We start from the raw sequence: 25,084 nt of genomic DNA, 5'->3' as shown, positions 1-25,084 counted from the left end.
ATGCTACAGTAATGTGCTGCGCCGGAGTCAGTGATCCAGTGATGGACCAGTTTGACAGGATGATTTTTCTGTCAGTTCTTCCATAATCTGAAGGATGTACGAGGGCCAACACAACAAACTAAAGTCGTATGCTTCAACTAACAAAAACTCAGATTTGAGATGACTTTAATTGTCTCTATCCATGTGAAGACATTTGATCTTCAAAAGCACAGATGTACGAGACACGCAGATACATCGTGTACCAACGCACACACTGACAGAGGGCAAACAAAGACTGGAGGATTTGCTTTTGTTCCACCCTGCAGTGAAAAAAGTTTGTTCACATCCAAATTATGTGAAATTAGATTACTCTTCTTTTGTACAAACTGAGACAGCAGCTCTGCTCTGAATTAAAGACAGTTTGCTACTAACTGCATTTGGGTTTTCCATGGCATCGTTATCTGCTGATTGTGCCCACAAAGGATGAGTGTGACGTCAAAACTCTGCAGAGGAGACAGCACGACTGTGACTTTGTGTCCTCAGTCAAACAGACATTTAAAGTTTTGACCTTTATTGGCGCAGGGAGCATCGACAGAGCACTTTCAGACTGAGAACTGGACAGTGCAGCCACTTTCCCAGTAGTTTCCCTGGTTAACTACTGTATTTGGGTGCTGCAATGTGCTCGTGAAGGAAGTGTAAGCCACAAAGTGTCTATCAATTAAAAAGCAATCCCCAAACCTGCTGCATAGAAATCAAACAGTTTGGTGGTTGTTCTCACTTCACATCATTATCATTATATTTACTCCGAGCATTCAGTGAAATGGATTTCAGTTCAACTAAAAATACTTAATCCATCCCTCAAGGGCCAATTCAAGGCAAATGAGCCCGCAAACCAGGGCTGCCAGAGGGATTGTGCTTATTGAATTTTTTTGTCCCTGGTTGGGACCGATTTTGCATGCATATTACACAAATAATATCTGTGAATGGTTTGGCAGAATATTCTGGTATTCTGCCGGGTTTTGGGGTCTTTTTGATTGGCCACTGGTTTGCTTTTGTCACACAGACCTGGCAACCCTGCTGCAAACAGAAGTACACATAAATAAATAAGAAAATACAAATATGATTCATTCATTTTCTGTAACCGCTTATCCTGTTAGGGGTGGCGTCGGGGCTGGAGCCTATCCCAGCTGACACGAGAGGCAGGGTTCACCCTGGACAGGTCACCAGACTATCACAGGGCTGACACATAGAGACAGACAACCATTCACACTCACATTCACACCTACGGACAATTTAGAGTCACCAGTTAACCTGCATGTCTTTGGACTGTGGGAGGAAGCTGGAGCACCTGGAGGAAACCCACACTGACACAGGGAGAACATGCAAACTCTGCACAGAAGGGCTCCCCCACTCTGGGTCCGATCTGGGAACCCTCTTGGCGACAATGCCACTGCACCACCGTGCCACCCAAATATGACAGATATGTTATTTGACACGTGTGCAAACTAGGGCTGGGCGATCAAACGATCTCAATTCGAGATCGTGATAAAATTTTGATCAATCTCAATTATCAGCATGGGACATTTTGAATCGATATCATATGGCAAAAGTAAGCGCAACAACAGCATATCAGAGTCTGCCGGCTACCGTATGCCATGCAGACAGGATACACCCACTTCTCATTGTAAGCGTGGCTACAGTTGTGACGGGAGGTAAACAGAGAGAGAAGTTGGAAAAAGGAGGAAAAATGAGTGACAGTGAAGTCGAGGACGGCAAAAATAATGCAGAACGTCAACTATGCGTTTAAGTTAAGTTTATATACAATGTTTCAATAAGTTAAAGCTTTTATTTGACGTTGCTTCTCGTTCTTTGAGTTTACATATGGCTAAAGGGGAAAAAAACCAACCGTAAACGGTGCTGTGTTATTTGTTATGACCTAAGGTGTATTTTAATAAAGCTGCCTTTGGTTTAATTTATTCTTTCAAGCTTTATTCCTTCTCATCTTATCTGAGTTCTGTTGTATGTTTACTAAGTTAAAGATGCGTTGCTGCTAACAACAGCCTGAAGTGGCGATGAGGTCTTAAGGTTTTTTTGGAAGGTCTTTAAAAAAGTTTTAAAAAGCTATTGGAATTAACCTCAGGATTCCTGCATATACCCTGTAAAAACATTTTGTTCTCAATATTGGAAAAGCATATTATTTAGTGTTTTATGTTATTAAACTTTTATTGTTAAGTTTCAATGAATCTCTTGTTTCTTCAAGCTCCAATCAGGATGCTCCCCGAGCTGGCAGAATCAGCAAAAACTACATATCGTGATAAAAATCGAGATCGATCGATATGAAAAAATATATCGTGATAACATTTTTTGCAATATCGCCCAGCCCTAGTGCAAACCATCTTTTATTCCTGTCAGTCGCACCACACCTGCCCTTAAATTTGATTAAATTCTTACAGAAAAGTTTTGTTGTCACCCTGCTGTGCAGTAACTGCTCTGACAACTGTTTACCTGTAAGAATGTTCCCCCCAAAAACAAAGCGATTCTAAAAGTGGATGCTGCTGCTGTCGTCTGTGGTCGGTCTCACTCTGACGTTGTCAAATACCAGCACTTGGGCAGTGGCTTCAGACACCATAAAAAAAATGGCAAGGATGGGTCCAACAACCACCGACCATGTGTATTGGCTTTTTGTTGAAGGAATGAAACACCAATTTGCAGTGTTGGACCAACGTAGTGCCTTTATGTTGGAAACAGACAACGCATGTAACAGGCTGAAGTTGACACGGCGTACCAGAACGTCAACATACCTTACACATCATACCTTTGGAAAGATCATGACCAAACGTCGATATGTGATGAGGTCGGATTGAGATTGTGTTGGTGTCTGAAAACATTTGAGGCAAGAAATAGGCAGTGCAGTCACAGAATCTTGATTCATATTTGATCAGCGCTGCCTTGTTGGTAGTTTGACCACATGATTAGTGATTGACAGCTGCTTTAGAGACTCCTCGGCTCTGATTGGCTGTTTCATTCAGCTACAGCGAGGCCATTAGAAGCGCTACATGGCAACAGACTATCTGCTGTGTGAATATACCGTTACAGCAAATATGACAAATTAATTAAAGTTACCGAGTGCAGCTTCAAGTTTCCAAAGATTTTGACAGTCAGGGTTCATTTCTTTCAGCAGATTGAAACACACACAACAAACACCATTAAACACACACACCTGTGTAAACAAGCTCACATAAGCACATACAAGAACAAACTCGCACACACACACACACACACTCACAAACAGAACATGATCACTCACACACAAACCACAAATGAACACACAACAAAGAAAACACACACACACACTCTTAACACACACTCATACTCAGCAGACTATCAAACACACACACACACACACACACACACACACACACACCCTGTGGTTGTTTACTCATGCACGTTCCATCCAATCACAGCCTGTCGGCTTGACGCTCCGCAGCCCAGCCGCCGCCTAACAACATCAACATGTGCACCGACGGAGGAGGAGAAATCACTTTAGGGGAGAATCATCATTGTCTTTCTCTTCTACTCTTTATCCTTCTCCTCCTCTTCCTCGTTTCCTCATCATCATCTCATACTCTCTCTCTGTAACACCTTTTTTTTCTCAGGTGAGGAGAAAAGAGGAAAAGGTAGAGGATAGAGGAGGAGACAAGGGGGAGAAGGGAAGAAAGAAAAAGAGATTTTATTGTAAGTGTGAGGGACAGATAGAGGAGAAGAAAGAGGAAGAGTACAGGAAGAAGGGAGCAATAGGAATTAAGGAAAGGAAAAGTGAAGAAGACGTTCACCCTGTTCTCCACCTCTGCAGTAAACTCCTCTGTGCTCCATATTCACATCTCTTCTTTATATAATGGATTATTATTACCATTATTATAATTGCCTCCATTGATTTTATGAGACTTTATTATCTCTGGTAACTTATCGTTATTGATTTCTAACAAAGCTTTGGCAACATCATCCAAATTGTACTTCATACCAGTAAAGAGAGGAAGACAGAGACACTCGGAGGAAGCAAAGACACAAACAGGAGAGTCTCTGGAGTCACAGTCAAACTTTCTCCCATTTAGTTAGTTACATTTTATTTATGTCCATATCGCAATGCATATATACATGTAAAACTCCCATGTGCAGTGAACAAGTATTGTGTGTATCAGAGCTTCATATATCTTCTTTCTCTGTGCCACAGTGTTCATCAGTTTACATGACATTAGAGAAAATGGATTTATTGTGTCAGTCCGATGAAAACGGACTGAAATCATACTAAATCAAATTTCTTAAAGTCGGACTAACACACCCAGATCATGTGACTCCTCCATGTATACAGTCAATCAGACCCAAACTGGCCGAGGCGCTCTGAGCATGCTCCACAGTTTCCGCCCCAGGCTTTGACCCGGAAGTCCAATAGCATTAAATGTGTAAGAGAAGAAGAAGCCGGTAACAACATGGAGAAATCTACATCCAGAGCCGTGACTTTTTGGACGGACCAAATGTACAGAGCTGTAAAGTTGTCCACCATGGTAGCAGTTAGCTGCTAGCTAACCGTAGCTAACTTGTTTGTCCATTGTTTGGTCTGTGACGTAATAGATCAACAGGAAAAAGGTCCAATACTAACAAGCTGAAAGGGGGCATATCTCCACCTATCGTAGAGGAGTCGCACATACTTGGCTCAATAAATGGATTCCCCTCCCGTGCTTGTGTACTGGGACAAGGACAGTAGGCCAGTTAGATGTCCTCGTCCAGCTGGAACTGTAGCTCCACTTCACTGTGACTGGAAACGTACTAAGTGAGCCACACTGTTGCACTTGGTGACATGTTTCTTGGTCACCATGAACCCACACACTGCAGTTAATTTCGACTTAATCCCGTAAACACCGCCCTGCTGCCACAAGTACGCACTAGAGCAACAAATGTTGCTTGGTCCGGGATTTCCATGTCAGACACTGATGAAAAAAAGATAGATAGATAGATAGATAGATAGATAGATAGATAGATAGATAGATAGATAGATAGATAGATAGATTAGGACCTAGCATGGTGTATGTAGACGTCAAACGTCCACTGATTAGGTGGCGATATGTGATGAGTTAGGAGTAAGAATATGTCACCGTATTCACTATGCAAAAATATGCTGTCAGCACATTAACAAGATTACAAAACAACATGATCAGCGTTCCAACATTTTCAGTCTTCTCTCTGAGTAACATACCCAAAAGAGTCACTGTCACGAGTCTGTGGCTGTAAATGGCAAATAAAGATCATTTGAGTTTCGTTCAAATTTAAAATCATAGTTCATGTTTTTCACTCCTGAATGGGTTTATGGATTAATTTTGTGTTTCCTCTGCAGTTGTTAGACTTTATTCATGTTGATGAATGTAACCTGCACACTGTCAGACTGCAGGGAGAAAGAGATATAAACAGAAAATAAAGACAGGTCAGCTGGGAGGGGTCGTCTCGTTTCTCACAGTAAAGAAGAGAAGGAGGAGGAAGAGTTTTAAGAGATGAACAGAAAGACTTGTACAGAAACAGAAGCCGATACTCCTCCTGAAGTCTCACCTCTTTAAGGCTTGAAAAGTTGATTGTAAAAGTTTGCGCTCCGTCGTGGAGCTCAGAGTCTGTGGTCAGTTTGTATTCACGTCACACCCCTGTGGAAGAAAGAAAACACAGACTCTGCAATGTTGCAAACAGCATCTGCATAATTCTCCCATTTTGATGATGCATTTCATGTGCAGCCCAAACCGTATTGACTTGCATTTTTTGTATATGCGATGTTTGTAGCAAAATGAATTAAGTGTTGGCGAGCGGCGCGTAACGCGGCCGTCGATAGCGCCGGCGGGCAACTTACAAATGGTGTAATTATCTCCTCATAAGGTTATTAGAGGATCAATGGAGCCTGGTGGCCTGATGACAGAGGTGAGCTGATGACGGATGGAAATGGTTATGATGACCCGACTGCAGAGGGGCAGCACGGCGATGTTGGAGAGAGGGGAAAAGACAATATAGTCTTCCTGAATTAGTGCATGGTGTGTTCAGAAACTGAAGAGTCAATCTTTCTATCCTTTTTATATTTCTTGACAATTGCAGAACTTGCTTTTTATCTTTTTATTCTTTTTAACTTGCTTTATTTATTGGTGTGTAGTGTTGTGTCCAAAGTGATGGTTCATCAGTAAAATATGGTACAAAAAAAGAAAAAATACAGTAACTTTTCTCTAATGACCCCTCGAAATGAACCTCTACAAATCATGCTACTGTTGATGTGAGGGTTGACCCAACGCCCGCACGTCCCATGTTAGAAAATATTGCAGGTTTAAGGCAGGTGGGTTATACAATGACAAAGCAGCCTTCTGAGTAAGTTCTGAATACTTCTGCCTTGCCCCTCTCACACAGCAAGCAGCTTTAACATCAGTACTGCTGTGGTTAGGCTCTCCATTACTTTGCTTCTGATCAGGAAAATCTGTTGTAGTCCGACATGTTTAAATCAGAGATGGGGGACTCGAGTCACATGACTTGACTCGAGACAGACTTGAGTCGCAATTATGATGGCTTGAGACTTGCTTGATGAACGTTGATAAAAGACTCAACTTGACTTTGACTTTGTATTCATGACTTGAGACTTGACCTTGACTTGAGACAGATGACTCGAAAGGACTTGGCTTTAATTCAATATTAAAGGCACGCTAAGCACCGTTGGGCATCACCTCTGTTTACGTTCAACAGTGTTATCAAACACAATGGCTAGCTCTGATTTCATCGTCATTGTAGCCTGTAGCTCTAACTGCGTTCACGTGTGCCTGTGAGACATGGGCACCGCGTTCATGTGTGTGTGCTTGCTTTCGCTGGTCTCTCGCTGGCTGGTTGGTGCAGCCTGGACCCAAATGTTTTTGTTGCCATTTGCGGAGCTTGGGCTGCCTACAGAGACCGGACTTTTTGACAGCATATTCAGAGGACATGTAGCTAGCAGATCGTGAGGAGATGTTTGCTGTATGTGACATATGACTTGACTTGTGACTTGCTTGACCTGAGCAATGACTCGACTTGACTTGCTTGACTTATAGCAGGGACTTGACTTGACTTGCTTGATTCTCATCACAACTAACTTGGGACTTGCTTGAGACTTGAAGGTAAAGACTTGAGACTTGCTTGTGACTTGCACATGTGTGACTTTCCCCCATGTCTGTTTTAAATCTTCTCAGCCATAATTCATTCATTCATTCATCTTCTAACCGCTTCATCCTCTTGAGGGTCGCGGGGGGGCTGGAGCCTATCCCAGCTGACATCGGGCGAGAGGCAGGGTACACCCTGGACAGGTCGCCAGACTATCACAGGGCTGACACATAGAGACAGACAACCATTCACGCTCACATTCACACCTATACGGACAATTTAGAGTTATCAATTAACCTAGTCCCCAATCTGCATGTCTTTGGACTGTGGGAGGAAGCCGGAGTGCCCGGAGAGAACCCACGCTGACACGGGGAGAACATGCAAACTCCGCACAGAAGGGCTCCCACGCCCAGGATCGAACCGGCAACCCTCTTGCTGTGAGGCGAGGGTGCTAACCACCACACCACCATGCCGCCCTTCTCAGCCATAATGTCCAGTAAAAATATAAACAAGTCATTGAATAACAGTGCTTGGTCAGGGGTACGAAAAAGAAAGTCCTTTCACATCAGCACAATACATAGACGGTCAGTTCTGTAACAGTGCCTGGCATCAGGGAGAAACACAGCCAGACAACAACATAAGTTAGAGGGGCCAACGTCCAAGGAGGGTGGCAGGAGGGATGGTTGATGGGACCAACAACCACCGAATTTCACCGCCGGTCTTTGCTTCCTGTATGAATGTGAAGTCGAACCCTGTTATTTTTTCTAAACCCAACCATGTGCATTTGTACATTTGAAAGAGACTGTATGCAAACTGCACATTTCCTGTGAAAACAAAAGTGTATCTTGAAAACAGACAATGCATGTAACAGGCTGAAGTTGACACGGCGTCCCAGAACCTCAACAACCAACACACCCAGGGTACCTTGGACGTCATATGTGGACGTGGAAAGTCAATGACCAAATATCAATATGCGACAAGGTCATAGTGAGAATGTGTTGTCCTAACAGCGAGCAAGCGCCTCTCTGTCCACACTGAATCTGTTAAATATGCACTTCAGTAACATCATACAAAACAGACCACTGAACTGAACAGCTGTCTGCTCATGTAAACAAACCACGTAGAATATTAGCTCAAGATACTATTTAAGATGTGACCACTTAAAATATTGGTGAGTACTTCATGTCTTCCTACGTTTGTACTTTTTAAAAAGAAAACACATGTTTCATATTGTAATACCAGTGAAAACATAAAGTATAGCCAACAGGAAGTAGGTTGTCGCCAGAAACTCAGCTCTGTTTTGCAGGCTCCGGTCAGGTTTGGGTCATTGATTAACGTGTGTGTTTACAGGTTGGGCAGATTGGCTCTGATAATGGGCCGGGTTAATGTGGGCTGACCTGTGCAACACTACTTCCTACATAAACGACAAAATAAGTTATTTGTCATTGCCTTCCAGAATAATCTATCTGCCATCATGTTTAATATCTTGTTAAGTTTTGGTAACTAAAACAACTTGGTTCAGGTTTGGGAAGGATCACAGCCATGGTTCATTCACTGCTGGTGGACGACGGGACACAAATGACTCTCTGGTGTCAGGGAGAGGAAGTCAGACGGTTTGACTCTCTGCCACTTGATGATGCCAAGTTTTTCCAAACAAACCAGTTTTACAAAATAAAAAGTGAAACCATCCACAGTGAGTTAATGTAAGACAAGCCTTCTTAATGTCATTTCAAACCTAATGTAGGGTTATGGAGTCCAGGTCTGTCAGTTAATCAGACTGCAGAAAGAGAACACAGCAGTATTCTGGGTCAAGTGAGGACAGCTGGGATCAGCTGGTTCACCCAAAATCTAATTTACACACGTTTATGTAATCTGTGTTTTCTTGTTAATGTCATTGTACTTGGACAGCAACACTTCTGTATCCTTAATCTGTCCATTTTATGTGCTTCATACATTTATCTCGCCAGCTTCTAACTTCAGTTATTTTATTACAAAGCACTTATCGAAACAGACACAAAGTGTCCCACAGAATAAATTAAATTATGAGCACTTAATAAAAATATGAAGAATACAGCACACTAAAGATGACTGCAGAATAACTAAAACCATAAATGAAATAACACATGAGCGTATCCTCAAAGGGACAGTTCACTCCAACATTTTTTCCCCCTCTTAACTGCAGTGCTATTTTTGCCTGAACTCGTAACACTCAGTCGGACATTGTTTCCGCTCTGACTGATTTTCATGGGGGAGGGAGATTGGGTTTTCCCTGATCAGTCACTAGAGACCCACATATCCACCTGAATCTAACGTCATTTACGCCTGCAGTGTGCCAAGTAGGCAGAGTCTACACATCATTTGACATTTATCGAAGCCAGCGGAGATACGCAGGAGGAACTACAGTGGCTTTTGCCCTGCAGGTCATGGTTGCTGCTGCAGGTTGACAGATTACACTTAATTTAAACAGCAAAGTAAAACAAACAATTATGTCGGGCAATATTGAGAAGACAGTTGACTAAGCCTCGTTAGCAGCGTCTATCTTGTCTGTAGCGCCCGCCATTGTTGTTAATACTCCTAGTTGGTTTCAGTGCAATGCTTGACAATGGCGTTAGTCCCCCCTAGGATGCTGATTGGTTAATTGTTATTCCCCCCATTGAGCTCATTGGTTGGTTTTTATTTTAATCGAGAAACTGCTGACGAATCAGTCAACCTGAACTAAGTGTAATGGGCGGATTCAAAAGTCTGGACCCAGGCAAGTGCCATCAGTCTAGTTTGGTGTGAGTTGCTGAGTGTTGGAGATATCGGCCGTAGAGATTTCTGTCTTCTCTCCAGTATAATGAAACTAGATGGCATTTGGCTTATGGTGCTCAAAGCATCAAAAGATACATATGAAAAACTCACCAGCAATGTCTCCTTGAAATTATGAAGTGTGCAACCACTGCTAGCTCACCTAGCACCACTAAGCTAGCTAACGTTACAGCTCAGCCGCGGAGGATGACCCATTAATGTTTACATCTCACACTGTCACGAGCACGAGCTTCTCGTCTAGAGGAGATGCACGCTTCCTTCTGCGTGGTGATTTGGATCGTAGTTCAGTTAAAAGAGTTCCTACATGAAGCTGCTCACAACAAGGTCTGTGGATTATCTTGGTCATGGTTTCTGGAAAGAGACATTGCTGTTGAGTTTTCAAATGTTTGGGGGGCTTTAAGCACCACAAGCAGAGTGCCATCTAGTTTAATTACACTGGACAGAGGGCAAACACCTCTGTGGCAGATGTCTCCAACCATCAACATCAAAACTATCTGGACTGATAAACAGCGCTACACGTAAGAGGAAAAATATCTATTTCCATTTTGGGATGAACGGTCCCTTTAACGCTCTTAATACTGGTCGAATCAGTAGAAGCAGCATTTTCCCTACTGGTTGTTGTAACAGTAATAATAAATATCGTAGTAGTGCTATCATAACAAGCTGTTCTAGTTGTAGCAGCAATAGCACTTGAAGAGGAAGTAGGAGTAGGAGCTGAGTACTAGTAGCGATAATAGACATAGTATTAGTGTTAGTATATGCTGCAGCAAGAGCAGAGGTAGAGGTGCCACCTGGACCGGTAATAGCAGTATTATCACTGTTAATGTCACCATCACTGCAGTAGAAGTAGAACAAGTGCAGAGGTAGTGATATCAGGAGTAGCAGCACCATTAACTGTGGCAGAAGCATTATTAGTAGTAGTAACAGTACACATTGTAGTGGGTTTGTAGTGGGTGAGTAACTGAAACCTCACCAGAACTGCCCATCATGTGGTAACCCACCAGAAACAGACTTGAGGCCCCGTTTGGGCCCTGAGCCACAGCCATAGTTTGAGAAACATATCTGCGGTCAGAGAGAGGAACAGTATGTCACTGTAACTGCACTAACGAACAGACTCCAAACAGCCTAACTAGACCCATAATTCCATTCACTGGAACCAGGAGCTGCAGTTTGCCCTGGGCTAGCCAGGCGGATCTGGCCTCAGTTAGGACAGTGTGGCTGGCTTTCTGTTTCCATCACAACAGCAAAGTCAGAATTGCTTTTATTCATCAAGCACGGCACACAGACGAGAATTTGTCCCCGTGACAGATTAAAGAGAAAGTATATTTTTTTGCGTTTAGTGTGGCGTTGCTCTGGAGATTTCAGCAGGCCTAGCTGAGGTTAGCCTAGCTGGCCTTCACCCTCAGCCATGTCCTCCAGCTCCTCCTGGGGATCCTGAGACTCTCCCAAGTCTGCGTCAATGGACTCCTCCCTGTTGGACATACCCAGAATGCATCTACAAGAAGCTGTCCTGAGCAGATACTGAACTACCTTAATAGACACCTTTCAACATGAGGACATGCTGGTTCTACTCTGTGTTCTTTGCAGATATCTCAGCTCCTCATTCTGTCTTTACAGCTGAAAATCAACAAAGAAAACTAATTTCTGCTGCTTGCATCTGAGTCTTTGAGGCACTAACCAGAGCTCATGACCATGGGAGAAGCTTTCAAACATCAGGGTTCCCAGGGTCATACAATTCCTGGAAAAGTTATAAAATCAGAAAAAAATGTTTTCCAGGCCTTGAGATGGTTTGGAATTGACAGAATGTTTTGGAAAGGTTTTATCCAGTCTCACTCCAAAGTCATCAAAAACCGATGCTTGGTCAGTGACTTCCGGCATCAGATACCGACACAAAAAGCCATCCTTTCATGTCGGCATGATCCACCGCCAATCACCGTGATTGTTTAATAGCGCCCAGCGGCATCAGGGAGACATGCACATCTGCAACAAGAGAGACAAACGGTGCAGAAGTGGCCAACAAGAAAAAAACAAAGTGAAAATATGTGGCAGCGTTGTCCTTTTAAAATTTTCCACAACAAAGAGACGGTAATATTAGCTTATCCAGGAATGCACAACAGCAGTGATGGTGCTGCCTGCAGAGTGCAATTTAATTGCTGCACAGTATAATTTCATAACTCAGGTAGCTATGGTGCCAAATGTAAGATGTGGGCAAAGAGTGGTGACAGCCTTGAGAGGTAACTGCACTTGAGAGAAACAAGTGAGCAAATGCGTCAGACATAGTGTGCAAGGTTTATGTGCGCAACAGTTTTGATCAAATATCAGAAATGCTTATGCACTTGGTGTGCAAATGCCTTTAGGTTGGAGTCCAGGACAGATGTCGAACGCCATGAGTTCAAAAGAAATTGTAATGGAGAATTAAAAATGAGTTAGAAATACTTCAGTCACTGCTGTAAGAGACTCTGATTTAACTTGATGTTGATGTGTTTAAGTTAACATGCTAGTTTCACCAACTTTAGCATAACCCAGTTCAGTTGTAAGCAGTGTATAAAGGCACTGTGGTTTTGATCTTCCTCATTTAAGGGAACTTTTATTGTGAAAGTCTTTCTCCAAACCCGTTCTCTCGGAACCACCAAATACCTGCGTAACCAGATCATTTCTGTCTGTTTTGTCTCCAGTAAATGTCCCAGCCACAGTGGTGGAAGCCATGACCAGGCAGGAGTCCCTCCAATCCTTCAACAAGAACGGCAAACCCTCTTCCTCCTCATCTTCCTCCTCTTCCACCCCCTCCACCACCCTCATGCGCTCCATGGTCTTTCCTCATTCACCTTGCCCGAGGAATTTCTCCCTGTTGGACAAGGTCGGGGTCGGGGTTCAGTCGGACTCCAGTTACGGCCAGTTAGGGTCCAAGAACCAGCGAGTCCTGGCGAGCCCAACCTCCACCAGCCAGCTGAGCAGCGACTTCAGCGACTGGCACCTGTGGAAGTGTGGCCAGTGTTTCAAGACCTTCACCCAGAGGATCCTGTTGCAGATGCACGTCTGTCCGCAGAATCCAGACAGGTAAGATGGCATCAAATAAGATGCTTAATTTCTTCTCTTGAGTCCAAAAGTCTATTAACAGGTATGAAGAGACTGTAATGTACTTCCTGTCTACGCTTGTAAAAACTACCAAACCACCAGAGTTGACATTGACATTTAGCTCGAAAAACATTAATAACATCTATCAGAGTTCTCTAAACAGCTCCAAAGCCTAACACCATTGTATCAGCTTTAACTTTGGGCCCCATGGTGCACATGTCTTGGTGAAAAACATTCAGACTTTGATGCACAGGTTGCTTCAGAAGTTTGCCAATTTATTTTTTGAGCTTCAAAGTTTTGATCAAATCAAGATTTTGACTACTAAGAAAGCATTGTGGATAAATGTAATATGTATCTGCAACATTGATAGCTGCTGTTACAGCCCTGAGATTCCCAGATAGAGTATTTTACATTTCAGGACTCTGATATCTCCCATCCAGCCTAGTTACACAGTTGTTTCCTGTTATTTCTGATGGCTGTAAAGAAAAGAAAATTAGATTTTTCCATCCATGTCCTTGAAGGTATGGAGGCAAAACTGACACTTATAAATGACACTTACACAACATTAGTGTCTGTGTATCTCTTGTAATATAACCAGAAACACTTGTATTTGCATTAACGTGATGAATATGACACAGCATTCGAGTTTTTAAAACCTGTTGTCGCAGTTTTTCAGAGGAAGCCGGCAAACCAGACGTTAGTTTAGCTATTTATTACTTTGCTTGTCTCATCATCACACAGTTTGTGTGTGACAGAAAGTGGGAGTTTGTGGATAAGAGTGAAGAGAGTGTAAAAGTGTCTGAGTGTGTATAACATCTGCCAACTTAATTATATACAGCGTGGAGGGAGGAAGAGGAGATGTGGTGTGTGTGTGTGTGTGTGTGTGTCGGGGGGGACGGAGGATGTATTGGAAATTTTTTGCTTAGCTTTATTTTTTTGCAGGGAGAGTCAGAGCGGCGTATAAATCAACGCTGTGCGTCAGTGAGAAATACCTCGCCTTACGGTGACGGGGCCAGGAAAACAGATGCCACTTATTCAATAAACTAATACTCATAGGGAAGAAAAATGTGTGCTGGATATGGAGGGGGGAGGGAGGGTCGATGTGGAGCTGCCTGTCAATAGGAAGGTTTTATGGGACAGAGGAGCAGATCAGATTCAGCTGAACAAGCCAAACAGGCCTGAGTCCTGGAGCTTCAAGGCCTCACTGTGCCTCACACTGGTGTGGACTGGGGTTAGACCAGTATGCCCATCACAGCATCACTCCACCTACAGTCCTGCCACTTTAGAGCTGTCACCTGAATGTTCATCAGTTGTAGGACATCCAACTCAAACCTCGTGTTGTCACTCAGAGACTTTTTTTCTGCTCCATCATATACACAGAAATCACGTGCAAGTATGGATCATTACACTGTTTTAAAAGTAGTGAGAAGTAACACAGCAAGAAAAAGTTAACGATGTATAGAAATTTAAAATTTTGATGCATCAAATGCATCAATTGCTTTATAGATCGTATCATCGGAATTGAATCATAAGGTGCCTTGAAATTCTGCCCCTACTTTGGGATGCTTCTAAGAATCAAATTTGTTCCCATCAATGCTGGTGAGTCAGATCAACTTGGAAAACTCTTTAGGTACAGTTCCCATTGAAGATTGTCTTCATTAGTGTTTCAAAAGACACACTGCAGTGTGTCTGCCTGCACTGTGCGTGGCGTTTTTTTTTTTTATTTGGCCGAATCAATATGTTGAACTGGCATCGACAGAGACAGTGAAGCCTGTCAGCGAATGAAATCACTCTGATTGTCTGTTCAGCTCAGCACACGAGAAGAGAAACAGAAGTGAGGAAAGTAAACAAAGAGCTAAAGTCAAGCAGCAGTGAGATCAAAACAAACTTGTTCCAAAGGGTCAGATTATTTTTCTCTTTAGCGGATTGTTTCCTGATGGTTTGTGTTATTGTTCACTGGTGCACAGTGAACATGCTCTGTTCTTTCAACATTGGATTGTGTTGTAAATGTGCTAACAGGCTAACTAGCATCAAGACGGTTTTAGGATTTCCATTTTTAAATGATGATTACAGTCTACTGCCGCCTGCTGGTGTGGAGAGTTATTTCCTTTCACGCATGCACAGAACGTACATGCTGGTTGACTGTCGCCTGTTGTCTTTGTGGTGTGTTCATGTGCAACTGTTTTGGCCGAGACATAGTGACAACAGGCGACACAGAAGGAGGCTTTTGTCGCCACTCATTCTTTGAAGTCCATTTGGTGTGTCTCGGCCTTAAAAAGCAATCACAACAGTCTTTTTTGCAAGCATCCAACAAACAAGGCCCCCATGAGTCTAAGCCATAGATACACTGTCAAAACTACAACTTGACAAAAGTACTCCTTTTTCTCAGACTGTTAAAACTCTAGTTAGTGTCTTCTACAAAGGCACCACAAAATGAGTTCTTGAGGTTCTGCAGGTGGTTCAGGTGGCCCTTAAGGAGGTCCTACAGCTTCTCTAGGTGACAGGTGTGGTCCTGTCCTGTAGAAGTCCTGTAGGTGGTTCTAGCTGTCCTGTAGAAGATTCTGGCAGCAATTGAGGGGTCCTCGAGGTGGTTCTTGTGGTGATTTTGGAGGATCTCAGGGGAGGTTCTGGTGGTCCTTTGGGAGATTCTTACAGTGACTGAAGACATTCTACAGGTTTCTTTAGGTGGTTATGACAGCCACTAAGGAGGTTCTAGCTTAGGTTTAGGTGGTGTTTGTGGTCAGTAGTGCTTGTAAATTTCCTTTAGTTGGTTCTTGTCATCCTTCTGGAGGATCTTGGGGTCCTACAGGGGGTTCTGGTGGTCAGTGGGAGATTCTTGCAGTAACTGAAGACGTTCTACAGGTCTTAAGGTGGTAAGGCCACTGAGGAGGTTCTAGCTTAGATTTGCTTGTACATTTCATTTAGGCAGTTCTTGTGGTCCTTAAGGGGGTTTTAGGGGTCCAAGGAGCTTTGAAGCTTTGACTGTACTAGCATCCTTTATGTTGTCAGTCACCCAAACTACCTATAAGGACACTAATGTCCATCTTTAGACACTAAACCAGTTTGGCTGTTTGGCTTTTCTTTTCTTTTCCTTCTTGATTTCTTAACGCCCCTCTCCCCCTCTCCTCCCACCTCCCCCGTCCCCCTCTCCCTTCATACATATTTATTGATGTTTACTTGATGGGAACATTTGGAGCTGAAGACTGATGGCTCTTTATATCAGCTTAAAAAAAACACCACACACCTCCTCTCAGCTCCATCTCTTTCAGGTTTGTTTTTTTCTGCTGACTGTTTCTTTTTCTGAACTTTTTCGTCTTCCGTGTCATTTTTTCTCTCCCCCGCATGTCATTTCAACAAAATCCATCATCAGAGGTGCAGTTTGTTTATGTCAGTGAGGCCTTGGAAGTGCTTTCGATTCAGCTTTAAACTGGTGTCGGGATGTAGGATACTGTTTAAGTTTTGTGATGACGATGAGTGATGAATCAGGAAAGAAATCAGAACATAAATGGACTGCGTTCCCACTCACAGCTTTGACGTATTACAAAAGCAACTCAGTATAAACCACCGCAATGAACAAAATTAATAAGCACTGCTTTTATGATTGATGTGTTTACTGCAGTGGTGTTTAAAAGCGTCATTAGTGCTTTAACTGAAAATGGTGTATTGCTGCTAAGCACTTTGATCTCCAGTGCTCACAGTTCAGATCTCATTCTGGTGGTTCATGTTGTTTATGAATAGAGCATGCATGTGTATATGGATATAATCACGCTTGTAAATCAAAGGACAGAAAGTTTACAGCTGATTGAAAGTGTGCATCATCACACAGTTGACTTAATGGAGGAATTAAATGTTAATTTTGTCATTTGTTTTTATCATCTAGCACTGCCTTGTCAATGACTGGCCCAGCACATTGTTCTTCAGTTTTTCCAGAGGTACAGTCAAACATTTACCATCCTGTATTACTCATGTAAGGACTAAACTCACATGAGGAATGGAGCATGTTAATGTTTAACTCCATCACTTGAAAACCTGAAAAATATGAAGCTCAGATGAGGCAACACTTGCTGGTAAAACTTTTGATTTTGTGATGTGAGTGATGTGAGATTTATTTTCATGGTGAAATTTGCCATTTGAGTTTGACTTCGCACAGTCCTGCCCCTTGAATGCAGACTGGCCAGTCGTAGCATCACATCCGTCAAGTGCGACAAGGGTTGGTCATGCAGTCATTTCTGATTTCCTTCCTGGATTTTGAGCTAAACGTTTTGCCTATGGCACGTGTATTAATGATACTCATTACCTGGAGAACTTGAAAGGAGATAAACGTGTCCTTCCTGTTCTAAATCCAAAATCAAACCCTGAAACATGTAGGGTTAGCTACCTAGCTACTGAAGATATAGCCTACTGAATGTATACACATGCTCCTGTTGATTTTTAAAGATGATAACGAGCAACCCTGCTGTACAGGAACCAGTGAAGGGAGGCAGGGAAACTTGTGTGTCATCTCAGTGTGTGCAGATTACCGTTCGCCCATCTGCCAGCAGAGGTCTAGTTATATCTGTAATAATAGCTGGGGTGGCTGTGGCCCAGTAGGTAAAGCCAGTTGTTCAGTTAACGGAAGGTCGGCTCCTCCAGTCCACATGTCGAAGCATCCTTAAGCAAGATACTGAACCCTTGATGGCTGTTCCCTCAGTGTGTGACAGGTGGCACCCTGTACGGAAGCCTCGGCATGGCTATGAATGCATGCATGTGTGTGAATGGGTCACGACATCATTTTCTTCTCCAGTCTTGCAGAAATTAAAAATAAGCACCATAAAGCTGCAGAATTTCGAAGATAATGTTCCTGCATTGTCAGACATTTAATGTTGATGTTTACATTTGCTATTTCGACCTGTGGGACTCTAACCTGCTCATTAACACTCACTCACTGATCAGTAATGATCTATTTGTGGTAACGGTTTGTTTATTGAAGCAGATAATGCGTGCGTAACGTCAAAGTTTGACCTTCATCGTTGTGTCTCTGCAGACATTATCTGAGAAAGAACTGAGGGACGTCTATTGATTAATTAGCCTTCAGTGATCGACTCTAAAGATCGGCTTTTGTGTTAGTGTTTGATATTGTAAGCTTGATTTGCATACATACATACATTTGACAAAACAAAATGATGGATGGCCCACAGCAGGTATATTTAGTGTAGTTTAGTTTTGCACAATTTGCACAAACAAACTTGTGTATAGAGAGTAAGAATTTAAAAAGTTTAAACACTGCAAAGGAGAGATTAAAGGCCAGAAATGGCTGATTAAGGTACCTCCCCTATTACATACAATATTTAGTCACTTGTTAAAACTTTGGCGTGTTTACAGTCTGTATCAACTGTAGAAAATTGAAAGTGACTGAATATAAATATGTATCATGAAGACAGTGTTAAATGATTTCAGTTTTCCTCTGCTGGACTAACAAGTCAACTCACTGGTATTTTCGAAGCATTGTGGGTAATCAACTGCATTAATACGTTCTGGCTGAATTGCGTAATCAAAGTAATCTCTCAACATACAAATGATGTATTGATGTTAAATGCAGCATGTTTTAACATCACTTAAAGCCTCACTTGCTGCTCTGTGAGCTGAGAAAATTCACAATACCAACATTTAAATGTTTGCATGTCAGGCTAAAACAAGACTGTTGACTTTTAGGAGATTTATCAGCCCGCACTGACGACATATTTGCATTTAACACTAACACAGATGTGTGTTGTCCCTGCTGGACACACAGATGTGTTGAAAAATTACTTTATTCTTTTTTTTTTTTCCCAGTGTGTAGCCGCAGGAGTAACTAATAATGATCCATCACTGTGATGGACGGGCTTGTAGAAATTCCTTCAATGTCTATTTTTATCTGTCACGTTTGCCACTAGAATGAAAACCTACTTTGTGTTGCATCTGCATACAGCTGGATTTTAACATGTTTAAGCAGAGACGTCTGTGTGGTGGTGATAAAGTAAATGTTTCATTTGCTGTAACTCTAGTAAAACAATGAGTGGGATTTTATTGTTTTCTTAAAGCTATTTTTTCTGTTTTAATTTTGTGGCACTTATATTTTTAAAGCTGGCTAACGTAAAACATCTGGATGTCCATCATCACTTGTCTTTTGTTTTACTTTACTGCATCTGGATCGGCTTTTAGAAGCTTTTAGGAATCTCATTTGGCGCCACGAGACTCTTCACATGTTAAAATGAAAGAGACTAAATTAGGAAACGCTGCAGAGGTTGGATGCAACTGGTCAGAACACGCCGACAGTGAATGCACCATTAAAATACGTACGCACCATTGGAATACGTACATCAATGAATGAAGAGGTTTACCTCTCCTTGATGTCTGCAGTTTCCTTATAAACTACACTACCCATAATCCACAGCCCCTCCTCCTCAAAAACACAAGGTGCTCTTCAGTCAACACATTTTGGCTCCCACCTCATCGCATATTGATATTTGGTCATGGACTTTTCACAGCGAAATATGACATGGGTGTGTTGGTTGTTGATGTTCTGGGATGCTGTGTCAACTTCAGCCTGTTACAGCTGTCAAAAACAGAAGAAAGCATTTTAATCGACAGTAGACAGCACTTGTGGCAAGTATGGATATAAAGATTAATTAATGAATTCATTCATTATCTGTAACTGCTTACCCTGTTCAGGGTCGTGGATGTGCTAGAGTCTATCTAAGACACATTGTCACTATGACCTCGTCACATATTGACGTTTGGTCATGGACTTTCCAAGTCGAGACAGGATATGCAAGGTACCCTGAGTGTGTTGGTTGTTGTTCTGGGACGCCGTGTCAACTTCAACCCAGCACTTCAGGATCGGCAACCACATCTTCTCCACTATTGCTCTCAACACCAACGACCCCCCATGGCTGCGTCCCCAGTCCAGACCTCTGCTCGCTGTTTACCCATGACTGCACTCCCTCCTACAACACCAACTGCCTTAACAAATTCACAGATGACACAACCAAAGTGGGACTATATCTTAAATCCAATATATATCCATTATATCCATCCAACCAACCAACCAACCAACCAAGATGGTCATTTCATGCAGCCCAAAATCACACAGTGTACACTGAGCTTCAGCATTAATAATGATATTTGTTGTATCAGTCAGGGAGGAATCAGTACAACTACTTTTGATAGTTGGAGTAAATTTAGCTGATAATGTTTCAGTATTTTAACCTCTGTAGGATTTTAAATGCAGGTCTTCTGGAGTGTTGTTTTTTTTTTACAGTGTTGTGCTCGTACTTTTACTTACGTGAAGGATCTGAATTCGTGTTCCACCACCATCACTCTCTGTGATGACATGATATTGGCTGTTTGCTTGGTTTTTGTTCTGGGCTCATTTGATGAGTACAGCTGGTTGATTAGAGGACATTATGTGAGCTTTCTGCTTTAATAGGTTGGTCAATAGTGTCACAGAGACAAAGGGAGAGGGAGAGGGAGGAAGTAGGAAAGACAGAAACAAAAAGAGAGGTGGATGTTTGGTGGAAAAGACAGAGAGAAAGGTAGATGAAGGAAAGGGAGCCTGGTGTGTTTGTAGGGGGGTCTGCCAGTGATTTTATTTGGATGTCTGCTCACATACATACAGTGTGTGGTGTGTGTGTATGTGTGTGTGTGAGTGTGTGTGTTCAGAGAGCCATTGATTGTGTATTGACGAGGCGGGAGCAGTGATTTATAGCTGCTGGTCTCGGGGGGAATAATGTCTTCATACATAGGCGGACAGACGAGTCATCCTCACAGCACAGATATAACTCTGTATGGATTAGACCGACTCCATGCGGGTCAATCCACACACTTCACTCTGCATCACTGCATGCTGCAAACACACACACACACACACACACACACACATTCACTGAGTCACAAAGGTCGAATCTGAAATCCACTTTAAAAAATCAGAAAACAAAAAAAACTTCTTTAAATGATTTTCTTTTGTTCAACTCTTTCTATTTTTGATTGAATAATTCGTTAGTTACTTAATATTTGTTTGTTTTTAATTGTGTGGCACGTCAGTTAAAGGTTTGGGACAATGTCAAGGTAGGCAGTGTCTGTACTCATTAAAGACATTATTATTCACTTATTATCTCAAAGGCTATAATGAGATATTAGATTTTAATTACGCTTGAAACACACACACACACACTTTCAATGATGTGATGCACGGCTCCAAAAATTATTTTTGACAGGATGATAAAAATAAATGAAAATAAAACTTAAACAATGTTCCCATTCGCCTGAATTTAGGACATCCCCTATGCTGTCATGGATGTCTCAGTTGACACTGGACAAGGACGAGGATTCACTGGGATGATGTTAGTGACATTATTCTTTTCTTGACCCTCAATCAGAGACCTGTAATTGCCGTTTTTCTGGTCTTCGGAGGCCAGGCGATCAATAAAATATTCTTGAATACCTAAAACAAAACACAAACACGTGTTGTTTTTAGTCACGTAGCCTGTCCATAATGATTAAATGTCACGCTGCTAGCTTGCTAACGTCAGCACACGTAACGTATGCTAACGTTATATTACACAGTGTTTAATGATACAGTCTGTTATCTCCCTATTGCTCTAATCTTTCCTGCTATTGCTCAAACAAATGATTAATTTCTATATTAATATCGGTACTCATTTAAGATACCTTCATCAGTTACTGGAGGCCACTGTCTAACATCATCAATCCAGCTATTCATGATGCTGTCATTGTAGACAGTCAGTTCACAATGACAGCATCATGAATTGATGACTGACACATGTCACCGCAGCAATGGCGCCGCCGCAAGATGGCGGCATACACAAATCGCTCGCCGAATTCATCTATATCAGCAGATTTCAGAGCACTGCGCTTATGAACTTCTCTTAAGACAGCAGGTATGCAGGCATTTTGAGGAAGACACTCTGCCATCGGGCCATCTTATCACAGAAGACAATTTTTATTTTTTTAGGCTACTAGTTTGCCAGTTACCAAAGGATTTTTAATCGACAAAATGACACATGAAACAGTTCACTTCCTGTGATTGCTTCAAATGGTTTTTACACCAGAAAGAAGACCACGCCTTCGAGGCTAGCCAGGGAGCAGTTGTGTGGTTTCTTCACACTAACCAACCCAGTCTCACTATAAAGTTGTAGAATACCAGTGCTTGGTCAGTGACTTCCAGTGTCAGACACCACCAAAAAACCCATCCTTTCACGCCAGCATAATACGCAGCCAGCTGGATAACAAGGTAACTTAAGGCAGCAAAAGTCCGAGTAGTTTAGGCTGGAAGGATGGTGGATGGATCCAACAACCACCGACTTTCAACCAGGAGGTCAGTGGTTACTTCCTGTTAGACTGTAAAGCCAAACTCTGTTCTTTTTTCCTAAACCCAACCACATGCGTTTATTGTTGAAGGAGAAAAATGTCAAGTCAGTGATGTACCGATGTAGTGCTTTTATTTTGAAAGAGACTGTATGCAACTGTACATTTGCTGGAAAACAGAAGTGTATTTTGAAAACAGACAATGCATGGAACAGGCTGAAGTTGACACGGCGTCCCAGGACAACAACCAACACACCCAGGGTACCTTGGACGCCATATCTCGACCTTTAAAGTCCATGACCAAACGTGGACATGTGACGAGGTCGGAGTGAGAATGTGTTGCACTAAACCAAACACACCGCACGAAGGACGTAAAGGCTTCAGAGTTTGGTTCAACCAGACTAAACAAGGCTGGTGTGATCGCACCCTGAAAGACATGTTGAGAAATTCCCATCACAAGAAAACAACCCCTCTTCCCATGTTGTGCAGTGACCTGATTGAGTTGGATTCAGAAGTTAACGTATATTTTTCTGTTTTAAACTTTGGCACACTGAGAGTTGTTCCTCCAGCAGTCAGTGGGCAGCACTTACCTCCTGCTTTCCTCGCTCCTGACCACCTTCTTGCCCTCTGACCTCTCTGATGAAATGAAAACATGCGTGTGTGCCAAGAAACTTAATTCCCATGTAGTGTTAATAGTCGGAGCAGCGAGGAGCTGGTTGGCACGCAGTTCGGGTCTCACACACAGACCTTCTGTCTCTTTCATCAGCTCATGTGTTAAAGGTGTGGACACAGTGACACGTTGACACTGACTCTGTTGTTGTTACCACATGTTGTGTTGAAAGGTGACACAGCGTTTATTGTCCTGAACCGTGTTTCACAGACGTGTTGAAAAAGACTAATTTTATAGTTCTCTCTCTCTCAAACAAACACACACACACACACACACACACACAGGGAGGTGAGGATAAGTGGGAACAACATGGCAGCCAGCTCTACTCTCACCGCCCATCCAAACCAAGTATTATTAGGTTGTCTGTGAACCAAATCGAAGCGTCTATTTTGTGTTTGTGTTCGCCTGTTGCGGTGTTGACTCTGAACATATCTGGCTGTGTGTGCTGTCAGCAGACTGTAACACTGTCAGACTGAAGGACCAAGTGATGCTAACGGGCACCAAGAGAGACGGCAGAACGAGAGGGGCAGGTTGGTTTGTGGTGAAGATTATATATAAAGGACTGAACAGTCGTAAGATCTTCTTGATAAATCGATCAGTCCATAGACAGGAATATAACTGGCATCTGCTTTGAAAATCAGTTTCAATCAATCATCGTTTATTTGTCACATGGAAATTATAAATAGTAACAACTCCAGTAAAATGTGAATCCGTCAGCTCCTTTAACTTGTGCTCTGTAATTTACTCCTTTCTTCATCGTTGGCTGCTGCTTTATGATTGTCCATGTTTCTGGATGGTTCTGGTAATGCATGGTTCCTCTCTGTGGAATAATTTAACTGTCCACACATCCCAACCTCAGCAAGATGGTCATGTGGTTGCTTCTCCTAAACACTGGCAGCGCCGCTCTGCAGCCGCCTCTAAATGGCATATAGCAGCAATCCACAGCAAAGCAAGGCAATTTTGTTTATATAGCACCATTCATACACATGGCAATTCAATGTGCTTTACAAGAGAAATACATTAAAATAAAACATTAAAGGAACAATAGATCATTAAAAACAAAAGCTAAAAGCAAGACAATAAATAGTTAAAAACAGTGCAGAAAATGCATTTAAAAAGCAACAGCAGACAAATATAAAAACAATAGCTACAGATTATCCTAACAATAAGTTACATATCTAGTTCACTGGTAAGCTGCAGTAAATAGTAATGTTTTAAGCCCTGATTTAAATGAGCTGACAGTTTCAGCCGACCTGGATGCTTCATAACGTACAAGTATATCAGAGATGTATTCAGGCCTGAGACCATTTAGTGCTTTATAGACAAGTAAAAGATTTTAAAGTCTATCCTTTGACACACAGGAAGCCAGTGCAGTGACTTAAGCACTGGTGTGATGTGCTCCACTCTCTTGGTGTTGGTGAGGAGCGTTCTGGACGAGCTGCAGTTGTCTGATTGATTTTTTGTAGCAGGAACAGCAGGGCCAGGACAACAGCTCACATTCCAGTCCTTATTCACCGTAGAGCAAACTCCTCCTCTCCTTCTTTGACTCTTCTTCTTCTCCTCTGCTTCGTCGGATCGGCAATAGAAAAGGAGCCACCTGGTTGAATGGTGCTGTTCAGGATTTAGCCAAGTTTCGATGAATCAATAAATCCTGTACAATGGCTAACAGGATGCTAGTTCAGCTAGCTAGCAGCCAGGTAGATGTCAGCAGGAGTAGAGTTCACAACTCACAGAGTTGATTTCCTCATCGCGATGATGACACGCAGCCACAGAAAGCTCCACCAAGGCTCCAAAAACAGACAAGAGTCTAAATTTAGCACAATTTTAGCAGAGCTGACAGAGATTCAGTGATGTTTTTAGTCATTTCTCGAATATAAATGTTAAACATTTGCTGTTGCAGCCTCTCCTGTGTGAGGATTTCCTCTGTGTAATATGATTATAAATTTGGATTTTGGACTGTTGGTTCAACAGAACAAGACATATGTAGACTTTGTGTTCCGATAAGGAAACTTGGGTGAAAGTTGGTGGTTGTTGGATCCACCCACTCTACTTGAAAGTTCA

General features: G+C 42.4%; 1 protein-coding gene across 2 annotated transcripts in view; it reads left to right on the top strand.

Moving 5' to 3' along the window:
• Positions 1-25,084, top strand: part of prdm6 (PR domain containing 6) — a 158,980-nt gene that overhangs the window by 109,352 nt on the left and 24,544 nt on the right. For both annotated transcript variants that reach the window (XM_049579643.1, XM_049579644.1), the window contains exon 7: positions 12,609-12,990. In XM_049579643.1, the coding sequence (XP_049435600.1) occupies positions 12,609-12,990 (382 nt within the window). The remainder of the gene's footprint in view (positions 1-12,608; positions 12,991-25,084) is intronic.

Source organism: Epinephelus fuscoguttatus, linkage group LG6 (genome assembly GCF_011397635.1).
Source record: "Epinephelus fuscoguttatus linkage group LG6, E.fuscoguttatus.final_Chr_v1".
In the NCBI taxonomy this organism is placed as follows: domain Eukaryota; kingdom Metazoa; phylum Chordata; class Actinopteri; order Perciformes; family Serranidae; genus Epinephelus; species Epinephelus fuscoguttatus.
Note: the sequence above shows the minus strand (reverse complement) of the source record. Positions and strands in the feature narration are given on the sequence as shown.